The following is a 14,004-nucleotide window of genomic DNA, read 5'->3' as shown; positions in this document are numbered from 1 at the left end:
GCCTAGATCGCGCCATTGCACTCCAGCCTGGGTAACAAGAGCGAAACTCCGTCTCAAAAACAAACCAACCAACCTATTTCAAAGTTCCCAGGAAAATGTTTTCACTCTAAAACAGACAAAACGAAAGATTCATCCACCCAAATGCTGGCTGGGTGAATAACCAATTTTCAGAATTACCCTTTCCAGGAGTATTCCTCATAGTCTACGGCTGCGTTGTCCAACATGTGAGCCACTAGACACTTTGTAGTTACTGAGCACTTAAATGTAGCTAGTTCGAAAGATGTGCGGTAAATGCGAGACACCAGATTTGAAAAGCTTAGTACGAACAAAAGAATGCAAAATATCTCATTCATTTGATATTATTACATATTAAAGTATCTTGGATTTACTGGATTAAACAAAATGTTTTACTTCCATTAACTTCACCTATTTCTTACTTTTAATTTAAAATTATGTAAAGTTCAGCTTGTTTTGTATTTTCACTGGGCAGCGCTGTTTCAAATAATAATACCCAGCTGACATCATCTATTTCTTTCTCCCCTCGCGTTTCTCGCACTGGTTCTACCGTTGCCTGGGACACCGTAATTCTACCGAGGCCTGGCATGGGATCTTTCAGAATCGTAAGACCCGGGGAGTTGGGTAGGGGGTGATAAGTAAAGAATTGGCTAACTGGGCCCGTACCCACTGCGCATCTCGCAGCACGGGCTCCCGGATCTCCTCCGGCAGAGAGTCCCCGAGCTTTTGCACGAAGCGGCCGCACAGTTGTAGGATTTCGGTCACAGCCCGCTTCGAGGTGCACCGCACCCGAAAGTCCTCTCGGGGAGTGGCAGAAACCAAGGCTTGGCTGTCTGTCCCAGCCACTAGCTCCTTGTCCCACGGCGGGTCAAAGCCCACCAATTCAGAAGACCGCGCCATTTTTTGTCGGAACTGCGGACGGGACTCTGGGAGCGGAAAAGCGGGTTCCTACTGGTGTAACAAGCATGCATCCGCCTAGGAACTTAGGACGCCGCAGCCAAAACGTTCCGGCCCCGGCTCTGTGGGCGCGTCTAAAGCGGCGGCTGCCGGGCGCGATGGGCACGGTGGGCATAGGGTTGGTGGACTGTCACTGCCACCTCTCCGCCCCGGACTTCGACCGCGTATGTGAGGGGGATGCGGGGCCCGAGGGAGCAGGGAGGCCCCCGTCCTTTCCTCTCGCGTTATCTTTGCTCTCCTCCCTTGGGACCAAAGCCCATCTCTGCCAGCAGACCCTTGTTTATGGCCATATGACCCTCCCCTCATTTCCCGATTCCCTATTTAACTTCAGACATACCGATTTTTTTTCCCCTGATGAAGTCGCTGTAAGCTATCTCCACAAGGCTTTTGTTTGCTCTTCTGAGTTCCTGGAATCGTTCCCCCACCGCCCCTTGACTGGCCTGTTTTTCCGTTCGGGCCTCTCACCTCCGTAGCTGAAACGCCACTTCCTGGGAAGCGGTCCTCAAATCGCGTTCAAATCCGGGAGAGGTCAGGCGCGGGCCCACGCCTGTAATCCCAGCACGTTGGGAGGCCGAGGCAGCGCGGCGTATCGCCTGAGTCCAGGAGATCGTGACCACCCCTGGGCAACATGGTGGAACCTCGTCTCTACAAAAAAATACAAAAATTAGCCGAGGGTGGTGGCGCTTGCCTGTGGTCCTAGCTACTCGGGAGGCTGTGGTGGGAGAGTCATTTGAGCCCAGGAGATGGAGGTTGTAGCGAGCTGAGATCACTGCATTCCAGCCTGGGTAACAGAAAAGAAAGGAAGAGAGAGAGAGAGAGAAGAAAAAGGAACGGAAAAAAAATTATATATATATACACACATACATACATACATACATACACACACAATGGCCGGCTGTGGTTGCTCACACTTGTAATCCGAGCACTATGAGAGTCAAAAGCAGGCAGATCGCTTGACTCCAGGAGTTCGGAGACCAGCCTGGGTAACGTGGTGACACCTCGTCTTAATTAAAATAATAATAAAAATAATACAAACATAAAATTAGTTACAAACTGTTCTACCCATTACATGGGAAACTACAGACTAATGAAAGAAAAGTAAGGGGGATTTTAATTCAGAAGGAAATCCTCCCAGGAGCTGACACTTACGGCTGAGAAGACAAGGAGCCACCCAAACCAGGGGGTGGCTGTATGCTGGTAATGAAAACAGACAGGTTGCAGGTCCCCAGACAAGACAGAATTTGGCACATTCCAGCTGCACAAATGCTGAATGGAGCTTGATGAGCTAGAAAAAGAAAGGCATGAAACAAAACTGGAGAGGTTTGCAGGGGATAGGTGAGGTAGGTCAGTAAGGAATTTGGATTGCATTTGAAGAACAATGTGGATTCATTAAAGGACTTTTTAAAAAAGAGAGAGTGACAAGATCTGCTATCTTTTTTCTTTTTCTTTTCCTTTTTTTTTTTTTTTTTTTTTTGAGACAGAATCTGGCTGTGTCACCCAGGTTAAAGTGCAATAGTGGCACAATCTCAGCTCGCTGCAACCTCCCTCTCCTGGGCTCAGGCGATTCTCCTGTCTCAGCCTCCCAAGTAGATGGGATCACAGGTGTGTACCACCACACCTGGCTAGTTTCTTGTGTTTTTAGTAGAGATAGGGTTTCACCATGTTATCCAGGCTGGTCTTGAACTCCTGGCCTCAAGTGATTAACCCGCTTCAGCCTCCCAAAGTCCTGCGATTAAATAAAAATGGCTAGGCATGATGCTATCCATTTTTACACCATTATGCTGCTGTAAAGCAAATGGATGGTGGAGAAGAGTGGAAGCTAGAAGACTAGTTAGGAGGCTTTTGCAGTATGTAGGCGAGAGATGTTGGTTGTTTGTACTGTGATGTTAACACGTGAGTTTGAGAGAAATACATGGATTCAAGATACATTTTAGAGACACAATCCACAGTACGTACTGAAGAATTGTGTGTGGATGGCAAGGGAAAGGGAGGAATCAAGGATGGCTCAGATTATTAGCTAGTACTTTAGGGAAGATGGTGGTGCTGTTTACTGAGATAAGGGAAGACCAAGTTCTGAGGTGGAGGTGGGGAGGTAGGCAGAAAGAATAGGTTTGTGGGGAGAAAATAAAGATTTGTATTTGGGGCATATTGGGAAGCCTAATCCCATTCCAGTGGAGATGTCATAATTTTTAAATGTGAGTCATGGGTTCAGGAAAGAGTTATAAAATAAAGATAAAAATTGAGGACTCAGGCCAGGTGCAGTGGCTCATGCCTGTAATTCCAGCACTTTGTGAGGCTGAAGCAGGTGGATCACTTGAGGTCAGGAGTTCAAGACCAACCTGGACAACATGGTGAAACCCCATCTCTACTAAAAATACAAAAATTAGTTGGGTGTGGTGGCAGTCACCCGTAATCCCAGCTACTCAGGAGGCTGAGGCAGGAGAATCGCTTGAACCCGGGCGGTGGAGGTTACAGTGAACCGAGATCATGCTATTGCATTCCAGCTAGGAGACAAGAGCAAAATGTTGTCTCAAACAAAAAAAAAATTGGAGACTCAGCATAATGATGATACTAAAACCATGACAGGAAGTGAGATTACGGAAGGCAAGTGCAGAGAAAGGAGCAGAGGTTCTCGAAGTCAGAAAGAGGAAGGGGAGGCTGTCAAGGCGACTGAAAAGTAGCCACCAATGAGAGAATGGTGTTACAGAAGCAAAGAGTGGAAATCATTTTAAGGAGGAAGGAGTAAGGAGTAAGGAAATGAGGGATTCCAAATGCTGTCGAGGATGTAAGATGAGGACAGAGAAATACCCTGTATATTTGAAAATAGAGGTTTCTCTTTTAGTGTTGGGAACAGAAGCCAGACTTCACTGAGAGTGAGAGTAAACAGGAGGTGGGTCCGTGTAGGCTCCTTGCTTTCCACTACTCCATTTGTTGCTATCATTGCCATTCTTTGTGATGCCTCAATTACATTGACATATACAGTCCAAGATTAGTTACTTATTCATCTAAATTAATGGTGATTTCTTATGCATGTTTTAGGATTTGGATGATGTGTTGGAGAAAGCAAAGAAGGTAAGTCAATATTTGTAATTGCTCTTTTGGTTTTTTATTTTACTGTTATTTCAAGCAAAGACAGCTTGAAATTTCAATATACTACCTTGATGTTGTTTCAGTAATTTATGATAAGTAGCATTTTTAATTTTATTTGTTTATTTATTTATTTATTGAGATGGGGTCTCAGTCTGTTGCCCAGGCTGGCATGCAGTGGCGCAGTCTCAGCCCACTGCAACCTCTGCCTCCCAGGTGCAAGTGATTCTCCAGCCTCAGCCTCCCGAATAGCTGGGACTATAGGCGCGCATCACTGCACCCAGCTAATTTTTATATTTTTAGTAGAGACAGAGTTTCACCATGTTGGCCAGGCTAGTCTCAAACTCCTAACCTCAGGTGATCTGCCCACCTCAAACTCCCAAAGTGCTGGGATTACAGGCATCAGCCACTGTGCCCAGCCAATTTGTATTATTTATAATTAAAATAGAGACAAGGTCTGACTGTGTTGCCCAGGCTGGTCTCAACCTCCTGAGCTCAAGCACCTCAAGCTCCCAAAATGCTGAGATTATAGGCATGAGGCCCTGTTCCCAGCCTAAGTAGCATTTATTAAGTGTTTGCCACATGCTGGGTACTGAGCTAAGGCCTTTCTGGACTTTACCTCATTCAATAATTCACAATAGCCTTCTGATTATTTTATAGCCAACCATTTCCCATTTTACAGATGAGGAAACTAAGGCCTAGAGATTAGTAACTGGTCCAAAGACACATGCTAGTGAAGTGATAGAGACAAGTTAGTCTGAATTCAAAACATGTTCCCATAGCTACCATGCTCAACAGCACTATGGAACAAACTGGTCATCTTTCAGTTTTTAAATTCATGTGATTCTGGAGATGTAGGCTATATTATAAAAGTTTTCTGAAATGTTTTGATTTGTTTGGAAAAATTATTTTTTTTGGAAGTGTTTGTTAAATTCATTGTAACTAGCATTTTGTGGCCATCTCAGAAAATGATAGAGCCAGAAATGGTTCTAGTACATTTTTACATACAGCAAGCTTTCTCTATGGTAGAGAAATTAGGAATGTGGGCTTTGGACCTGATATATAGACCTGATGTCCCTGGGCAAGTTATTCAACATCCAAAACTCTGTCTTCTGATCTGTACAGTAGACTACAGTCTACTTTATAGGTTTCTGTAAATTAAATGATGCAATATTTATAGTCACTGAACATAGAGCCTGAAACATAGAAATACTCAATGATAGCCCTTCTGATTATATGGATGGAGCATGGGTGAACAAGGATAACTGAAATGCAGAGAAAACTTCAAGTTTTTATATAATTTATATAAAATGTGTATTGTTTGGAACTCTATTCTTTTTTTTTTTTTTTTTTCAGGCCAATGTTGTGGCCCTTGTGGCAGTTGCTGAGCATTCAGGAGAATTTGAAAAGATTATGCAACTTTCAGAAAGGTGCTACTTCTAATTAAGAGGGCTGCTAATAAGAACACAGTTGTGACATCCAGTTTATAATATCAAAGATCCATTTTTAAAGAGAATAAAGAGGGAAAAGCATTTTAACGTGGTCCTAAAAAGAGATTCTTTTCTACTTATTCTTTTTTTTTTAAGACTGAATCTTGCTCTGTCACCCAAGATGGAGTGCAGTGGTACAAAGTCAGCTTACTGCAACCTCTGCCTTGTGGGTTCAAGCAATTCTCTGCGTCAGCCACCCAAGTAGCTGAGACTACAGGCATGCACCACCAGGTCTGGCTAATTTTTGTTTTTTCTGTAGAGACAGGATTTTACCATGTTGGCCAGGCTGGTCGCGAACTCCTGGCCTCAAGTGATCCACCTTCCTCAGCCTCCCAAAGTGCTTGGATTACAGACATGAGCCACCATGCCTGGCCTCTACTTATTCTTTAGAATACATCGTAATCTACTCGTCTACTATTCCTGCTTTCTTAATTGGTTGTACATTTTTAGGTATAATGGGTTTGTTCTGCCATGCTTGGGTGTTCATCCAGTTCAAGGACTTTTGCCAGAAGACCAAAGAAGTGTCACATTAAAGGTAACAGTCATACAAAACAGGAACCATTAAAAACAAACAAACAAAAGAATTCTTTTACTCAATAATCCTCCTCTTTCTAATTTATATTCTCAGGAAATAATCCAAAAGAAGGAAACACTACCTTATTTCACAAAGATGTTTGTTGCAAGATTATTTGTAATAGAGAAAAAGTAGAAACAGCCTAGAGGTTCAGAAGTAAAGGAATCATTAGTTAAGTTGTAGAGTGTTAAATATAATGCATATACAGAAAATGAGGATTATAAATTGTATACAGCACATGGAAATGCTTACAGTATAATACAGGGAGAAAAGCAGAATACCAAATGGTATATTCCCTATGAGTGATATGTACATAAACATATATTCATAAAGAAAAGACTGGCGAGAGGCCGGGCGCGGTGGCTAAAGCCTGTAATCCCAGCACTTTGGGAGGCCCAGGCGGGTGGATCACGAGGTCAAGAGATCGAGACCATCCTGGTCAACAAGGTGAAACCCCGTCTCTACTAAAAATACAAAAATTAGCTGGGCATGGTGGTGCGCGCCTGTAGTCCCAGCTACTCGGGAGGCTGAGGCAGGAGAATTGCTTGAACCCAGAAGGCGGAGGTTGCGGTGAGCCGAGATTGTGCCATTGCACTCCAGTCTGGGTAACAACAGCGAAACTCCATCTCAAAAAAAAAAAGAAAAGACTGGCGAGAAAACACGGAAATGATAGTAGTTGTGTTGATATCGTAGAATTATGTGTAACTTTTTTCACATTTTCTTGGTCCTGTAGTCACGTTGCTTTGGCAAAAAAGTGATAGAATATCTAGAAAAAGAAAGATACAAATTCAGAGGTGCCATATACTATAAGGGAACAGATGAGTTCAAGTAAGTAGTTTGTCTTTGAACATAGAACCACTACTGCAGGATTGCTCTCCAACTATTAAATTGCGCTGATTTTATAACCTCTCTAAAAACATCCTACCCACAAAGTCTCACTGACTCACAATAGTCAGTATGCCTTATATTTCACATGTCTCCTGACTCAGCATCAGGAAGATGCACACTTTCTTGAGTGCTTTATTGCATAATGGGGTTGATAGTTCCATTTCGAAGAAGTAATGACTTTTTGTTCCTTATGAATAAATTAAGATATGGGGCCATTTTTAAAATAATAATGTATCTCTATTTCTATATTAAGATACCTTAGGTAGCTCTACTTATTTCAAAATAAAATTAATGGCCAGGCATCATGGTTCACGCCTGTAATCCTAACACTTTGGGAGGCCGAGATGGGAGGATTGCTTAAGCTCAGGAGTTCGAGACCAGCCTGGGCAACATGGTGAGACTTCATCTCTTTAAAAAAAAAAAAACAACAACAACAAAATAGAAATAAACAAAATAAAATTCATGCACTTCAGGTAAAAATGCTTATCTTCTAGCTATACTGAATTGTTAAGTATGATAAAATTAGCTGCATTGCCAGACAGTCACAATTCTACAAATGTGGAATCATAGCAGGGCAGCACTTCTTTAATTTATGTGGGGATTTATACTAATAGATACTCATTTAGTTAGGTAGTCAAACCATGTGTACTGAGCACCTGCTACATGCCAGGCACTGCCGTGAGCACTGCAGACCCAATAATGAGTAAGATCCCTCTCACGGAAGCTAGATTCTAGATGGTGCAGACAGTCAACAATTGCACGAACAAGACTTTAGATAGCAATAAGTGCTTTGAAGACAATGAAATGAAATTATATAATATGTGTTGTGGATGCTGGTTGTTAGATGATGTCATCAAGGAAGGACTCTGTGGTAGTGATGGTTGAGCTGCAACCTGAATGCTACAAAGGAATTGGCCATGCAAAGAGAGGATCAGGGTGTTATATGCAAAGGAAACAACAAATCACAAAGGTCCTAACGTAGGAATAAGCTCAGTGTAGTCAAGAAACAGAAAGAGGGCTGATATGGCTAGAGGAAGAGAGGAATGATAGTGATGGGGTAAGAGGGATGTGCAGAGATTTCATATAGGACCTTGTTGGATTTTAGTTCACATGCAATGGAGGGTTTAATGTGAGGCATACCAAGATGTAATTTATGTTTTAAAAAGATCCCCTTGGCTCTGGCAGTAAAATGAGTTGGTGAAGAAAAAAAAAAATAAAAAGATCCCCTTGGCTGTGATATGAAGAGTGAGTTTTAAAGACGGCAAAAAATGAAAAGGGGAGAAAGTTAGAAGCCTATGAATGATGGTGGATTGGATCAGGGTACTAGCATTGGAGGTAGAGAACTGGTTGGATTTGGCATATATTTGCCATTAATATAGAATTGAGTAGACTGCTTAACCTACCAAAGTAATTAATATGCCAACAATATGATAGGTACTTCTTTTTTTTTTTTTTTTCCCTGAGATAGAGTCTTGCTCTGTTACCCAGGCTGGAGTGTGGTGGTGCCATCTTGGCTCACTGCAGCCTCTGCTCCCTGGTTCAAGTGATTCTCGTGCCTCAGCCTTCCAAGTAGCTGGGATTACAGGCATGCACCACTAAACCTGGCTAATGTTTTTGTATTTTTAGTAGAGACGGGTTTTTGCCATGTTGGCCAAGCTGATCTTGAACTCCTGCCTCAAGTGATCCACCTGCCTTGGCCTCCCAAAGTGCTGGGATTACAGGTGTGAGTCACCATGCCTGGCCGATAGGTAATTCTTGATTATCAAAGCAGATAGAACCCATCAAATATTGTGATAATCCTCTGGAATAGATTAGAGATGAGCAGAGTTGGCCCTTTCTTATTCCAATTGCACTTGTAGTCCATACTGCAGTTTAGTTTTCTCCTACTGATTAGATTATAAGCCCCTTTAAAACTGGAAATATGCCTCATTGCAGCTTTACAACCTTCCAAAATACGTAGTACAAAGCTAGATAGGTACAAAGTATTCATCAAATTAACTTGTTTTGTAAGATGAATTGCCTAGCATCACATATGTCTTCTAACATATTCCTGAATTCATTAATTCATTCAATAAATATTATTACCAGGCACAGTTAGGCACTGGGGATAAATCACAATGAATTGCTGTGGCTCACAATTCCCTGGCGGCATTCTGCTGCTGGTGCATGCAGGGTATTTGCTTTCCAGTCAGCTACTGTGTCTGCTTGTCCCACTTCACTAATTTCTATTAAACACCTGACCCCTGTTCTAAAGATTCTGAAGACTAAACATTTTCTATAATTAAAAAAATTGATTTTAATTATTTAATATCATTATGAATACATCTCTTCCCCTCCCTTGATCCCTTTTGTCCTCCTTCCTTCTTTCATTCGTTCCCTTTTTTGTCCCCCCTTTTTTTCCTCTTTCAGCAGCATGGTGGAAACAGCATGCATGAGCCTTGAAGTCAGAGAGACCTGGTCTACTGACTTCTGTGATCTGTGGCACATTACTTAACTTCACCAAGTCTGAATTTCCTCATTTGTAAATGATGAAAATTATATAGTATTTTGCCCAGTCATAAAGGATAGGGGTATAGAATCTTCTTTTTACAAAAACCGTAGTAGGGCAGGATGCCATGGCTGACTCCTGTAATCCCAATACTTTGGGAGGCTGAGATGGGAAGGTTGCTTGAGCCCAGGAGTTGGAGAGCAGCCTCGGAAACATAGCAAGACCCCATCTCTACACAAAGGTTAAAAATATCAGCCAGGCATGGGGACATGTACCTATAGTCCCAGCTACTTGGGAGGCTGAGGTAGGAGAATCACTTGAGCCCAGGAGTTCAAGCCTGCAGTGAGCTATGATTGCACCATTGCACACTCCAGCCTGGGTGATAAACTGAGACCCTATCTTTAAAAAAAAAAAAACAAAAACAAGAAAAGTATTGTAGAACCATTAGCTGTTAAGGAACTTGAGACCTTATGAAGGGAGTGGGGATGGAATTGAAGTCAGAAATAGACCTATAAATATCCTTCTAAATATGCTGACATCTACTAAAATAAAATGACAGAGACCACACACACAAATGCATTTGTACATATTAAATAAGTAATGTGAATTATATTCTACTATTAATTTCTATTTATCACTCTTGACTTGATAAAAGCTTCCAGGTCTATTTTATTAGGAGTTTGAATAGTCTTACTGTAAATCTGTTTTGTTTTTTCATAGATAATACATATTCCAAGAGGCATGGTTTTTTCTACATCTGATCTTCCTCTAAATGCGTAATTTCTGTGACTCAGGCTTTCTAAGTGTCAGACATTTCCTGAGTGACTTCTTCTTCTCCAGTCCCTCTGAGATCTCAGAGACATAGAGTAGTTTGCATGTGTAATAGGAAAAGGCTTTGCCTGGAACTGTTTAACCTACTCATCTTGTGGTCAGATAGCTTCTATGACATCTAGGGTCATATACCCATCACATCTCATGACAATGTTAATTCTTCTTCAGGTCTACTAGACCATATTTCAAGGCCTTAACTTACTCTCCTTTATCTTTGTTCTCTCTCTCTCATAGTTGTAAAATCCACTCCTGTTCCTCTGTCATCTGCTTTACCTTTCTTTTCTTTCTTTTTTTTGAGACGGCATTTCGCTCTTGTTACCCAGGCTGGAGTGTAATGGCGCAATCTTGGCTCACTGCAACCTCCGCCTCCTGGGTTCAGGCAATTCTCCTGCCTCAGCCTCCTGAGTAGCTGGGATTACAGGCACATGCCACCATGCCCAGCTAATTTTTTCTATTTTTAGTAGAGGCAGGGTTTCACCATGTTGACCGGGATGGTCTTGATCTCTTGACCTCGTGATCCACCCGCCTCGGCCTCCCAAAGTTCTGGGATTACACGCTTGAGCCACCGCACCTGGCCCCTTTCTTTTCTTAATTCTCTCTTGTTCTTATTATCCTCAGGAGAAATACTTTGCAATTTACATATCCTGAAACTAAAATCTGCAATGTAGTCTAAAAGGTATCTAGAATCAATTTGCCATATATTTCTTTTCCCTGCCTAAGAAAGGAACGGTCACAGGGCAAATTCTTCTGAGTGGAAAAGGTAATATCATTGAAACTAATGATACACAGCTACTTCAGTAGTTAACAAGCATGTATGAGATATTCATTGTTTATATTGCTGAACCTTTAGGACAAGTAATCAAAGCAGAACTATAAAGACAAATGAAATCAGTGCAAACAGTGCAAAGGAAGTATGGGGTTATTATTATAAACTCACCAAGCAGACGAATTCTAACAGGAGAACACAACAATGCAATAGCAAAATTCACATGTAAAGATGACTACCTGGTGCTTTGCCTCTCTTTTTTTTAGTGATTTCAGAATGTCCAAATGCCTCCTAAATGTCAGGAAATACCTCCTAAACAGGAGGCAATGTTCGAGTGGCGCCCTTCATAAAAAGTCATATTCTTGTAACCTGAATGGGTATGGGATATGTTTCTACTCAAATTTCAGGTAGAGGTACTCACCATTATAGAAGGATTACTATTGCTAGCTTTTTGACTACCTAAATGAATTAAATGTACGTAAAACATCAGGATAACGTAGCAGCTAGCACATAATTGGAGCTTGTGAAATAGCAGTTCCTATCTTTCATTTTAACAATTTTACTTTTTTTCTCCCAGGATTTGGATGTAGCTTTGCCCATTATCGAGAATTATAAGGATCGATTGTTGGCAATTGGAGAGGTAAACACTCACTAGGTTGATCAAATGACTTCTAATTGAAACTTCTATATATGAAAATAATCCTTAGTTCAGTATTGGTGATTGTAACTGACTTAAATAATTATGTTCACCTCATTTAGCCAATAAATTATTAAATTTGTTGATACTTCTTTAATAAGTAAGAAAGCTTGGGAATGGAACAATTGAAAGCCTTACCATAGGCCTACCTTAATTGGAGAAAAATCATAGCATTTCTGAATTTGCTTTCTCTTTTCTTGTGCTTAAATATGGGTCCTTGCTCTGGTGAGTTAATACAGTATCTATAATTCTTCATAAGTAATTTAGAAACACACTTTAAACAGGCTAGAGTTTGTGATTAAATAACTTTTTTATTTAAATAATTTATAATTGTGATTTTTTTTTTTTTTTTTTTTTTTTGAGACGGAATCTTGCTCTGTCATCCAGGCTGGAGTGCACTGGCACAATCCCAGCTGGAGTGCAGTGGTGCAATCCCGGCTCACTGCAACCTCCACCTCCCAGGTTCAAACAATTCTCCTGCCTCAACCTCCTGAGTAGCTGGGATTACAGGCATGCACCACCGCACCCAGCTAATTTTTTGTATTTTTAGTAGAGACAGGGTTTCACCATGTTGGACAGGCTAGTCTTGGACACTTGGCCTCAAGCAATCCACCCACATTGGCCTCCCAAAGTACTGAGATTATAGGCCTGAGCCACCATGCTTGGCCAATTGTGAAATATTTTTATTACTTGATAACAAATTCCATTTTTAATTAAAGACAAAAGAATAACACTTAAATTCGGAATAGATTATAGAATGCATGCCAAAATAGTCCCAGGAGAAGGAGTCATCTATAATCTGTGTCATCCAATGGAGTGGCCACTTATGGCTCCTGAGCATTTGAAATGTGACTGTTCTGAACTGAGATGTGCTGTAAGTGTAAAATACACTGTGGATTTCAAAATTTTAATACCAAAAAGAAAAAACACAAAGGCCAGGCACGGTGGTTCACACTTGTAATCCCACCACTTTGGGAGGCTGAGGAGGTAGATCACTTGAGGTTAGGAGTTCAAGACCAGCCTGACCAACATAGTGAAACCTTGTCTCTACTAAAAATACAAAAATTAGCTGGGCATGGTGGCACATGCCTGTAATCCCAGCTACTTGGGAGGCTGAGGCAAGAGAATCGCTTGAACCCGGGAGGCAGAGGTTGCAGTGAGCCAAGATCGTGCCACTGCACTTCAGCCTAGGTGACAGACCCAGACTCTGTCTCAAACAAACAAAAAGGAATGTAAAATAACTAAATATTTTATATTGGCTACGTGTTAAAATAATAATATATGGAATATATTGCATTAAAGTATATTAGGATTAATTTCATCTGTTTTTGTTAATATTTTTAATGTGGCTGCTAGAATTAATATTTTTATGTAGCTTGCTTTTGCGCCTGGCATTATATTCTATTGGATAGCATCAATCCAAAATATCTCTTTTCAGGTTCCTTAAACCTAAATATGTAACATCTTTTATTTTTTTTGTTGTAGGTTGGACTAGATTTCTCCCCCAGATTTGCTGGCACTGATGAACAGAAGGAAGAGCAAAGACAAGTCCTAATCAGACAGATCCAATTAGCCAAAAGACTAAATTTACCTTTGTAGGTTAATTATTTTTCTATGTTAATAGCTATAAAGCAAATTAAATAATGATCAGAGTTCTCCTGAAATGGAGCTCTACATTTTTTTTTCTCTGAACTACTTTAATAGATCAAAAACAATACTTTCACAGTGGTACTTAAAAGAAATTTTATTGTTAAACAGAAATGTGCACTCACGCTCTGCTGGAAGACCTACCATCAACCTTTTACAAGAGCAAGGTATTTAGTTTCCTGAGAAAAATGGGCCTAATGTTCAAATTTGACAATTCCAGTTTACAGTCTTATAAAGCAAGCCATGATTTACTGAAGGGCAGGGGGCAAGGAGAGAGGTGGAAATCATCTAAGATGATTTTGCAAGTCAGGCTTTTGTTTACAAGGTTTTCAGTGTAATTGTGATATTTCTAAGGCCCAGATAGAGTAAATGAAAAGTTGAATCAAATAATTTATGTTCCTTAATTTAAAAATTAGTAACTTTATAAAAATTTTAAAAAAAATTAGCAGCTCCAGTTTCTTTTTATTTTGTTTATTTATTTATTTATTTTTGAGATGGAGTCTCGCTCTGTCACCCAGGTTGGAATGCAGTGGCAGGATCTCAGCTCACTGCAACCTCCACCTC

General features: G+C 40.9%; 2 protein-coding genes across 11 annotated transcripts in view; one reads left to right on the top strand and one right to left on the bottom strand.

The window, feature by feature from the left end:
- NSL1 (NSL1 component of MIS12 kinetochore complex) overlaps positions 1–929 on the bottom strand; it is a 38,967-nt gene extending 38,038 nt beyond the window's left edge. For both annotated transcript variants that reach the window (XM_002760539.7, XM_008985242.5), the window contains exon 1: positions 682–929. In XM_002760539.7, coding sequence (XP_002760585.1) covers positions 682–915 — 234 coding nt within the window. In that variant the 5' untranslated portion in view covers positions 916–929. The remainder of the gene's footprint in view (positions 1–681) is intronic.
- Positions 553–14,004, top strand: part of TATDN3 (TatD DNase domain containing 3) — a 30,208-nt gene continuing 16,756 nt past the window's right edge. For 2 of the 9 annotated variants that reach the window (XM_008985243.5, XM_002760537.7), the window contains exons 1-7: positions 1,031–1,136; positions 4,012–4,044; positions 5,416–5,489; positions 6,000–6,084; positions 11,674–11,736; positions 13,279–13,388; positions 13,552–13,607. In XM_008985243.5, the coding sequence (XP_008983491.3) occupies positions 1,071–1,136; positions 4,012–4,044; positions 5,416–5,489; positions 6,000–6,084; positions 11,674–11,736; positions 13,279–13,388; positions 13,552–13,607 (487 nt within the window). In that variant the 5' untranslated portion in view covers positions 1,031–1,070. Of the gene's footprint in view, positions 621–1,030; positions 1,137–3,733; positions 3,863–4,011; positions 4,045–5,415; positions 5,490–5,999; positions 6,085–11,673; positions 11,737–13,278; positions 13,389–13,551; positions 13,608–14,004 lie in introns of those variants that run through there. The other 7 variants (XM_078356608.1, XM_078356605.1, XM_078356604.1 and 4 more) reach the window with 6 other exon arrangements.

Source organism: Callithrix jacchus, chromosome 19 (genome assembly GCF_049354715.1).
Source record: "Callithrix jacchus isolate 240 chromosome 19, calJac240_pri, whole genome shotgun sequence".
In the NCBI taxonomy this organism is placed as follows: domain Eukaryota; kingdom Metazoa; phylum Chordata; class Mammalia; order Primates; family Cebidae; genus Callithrix; species Callithrix jacchus.
The sequence above is the reverse complement of the archived record's forward strand: the minus strand, read 5'-3'. Positions and strand labels throughout refer to the sequence as shown.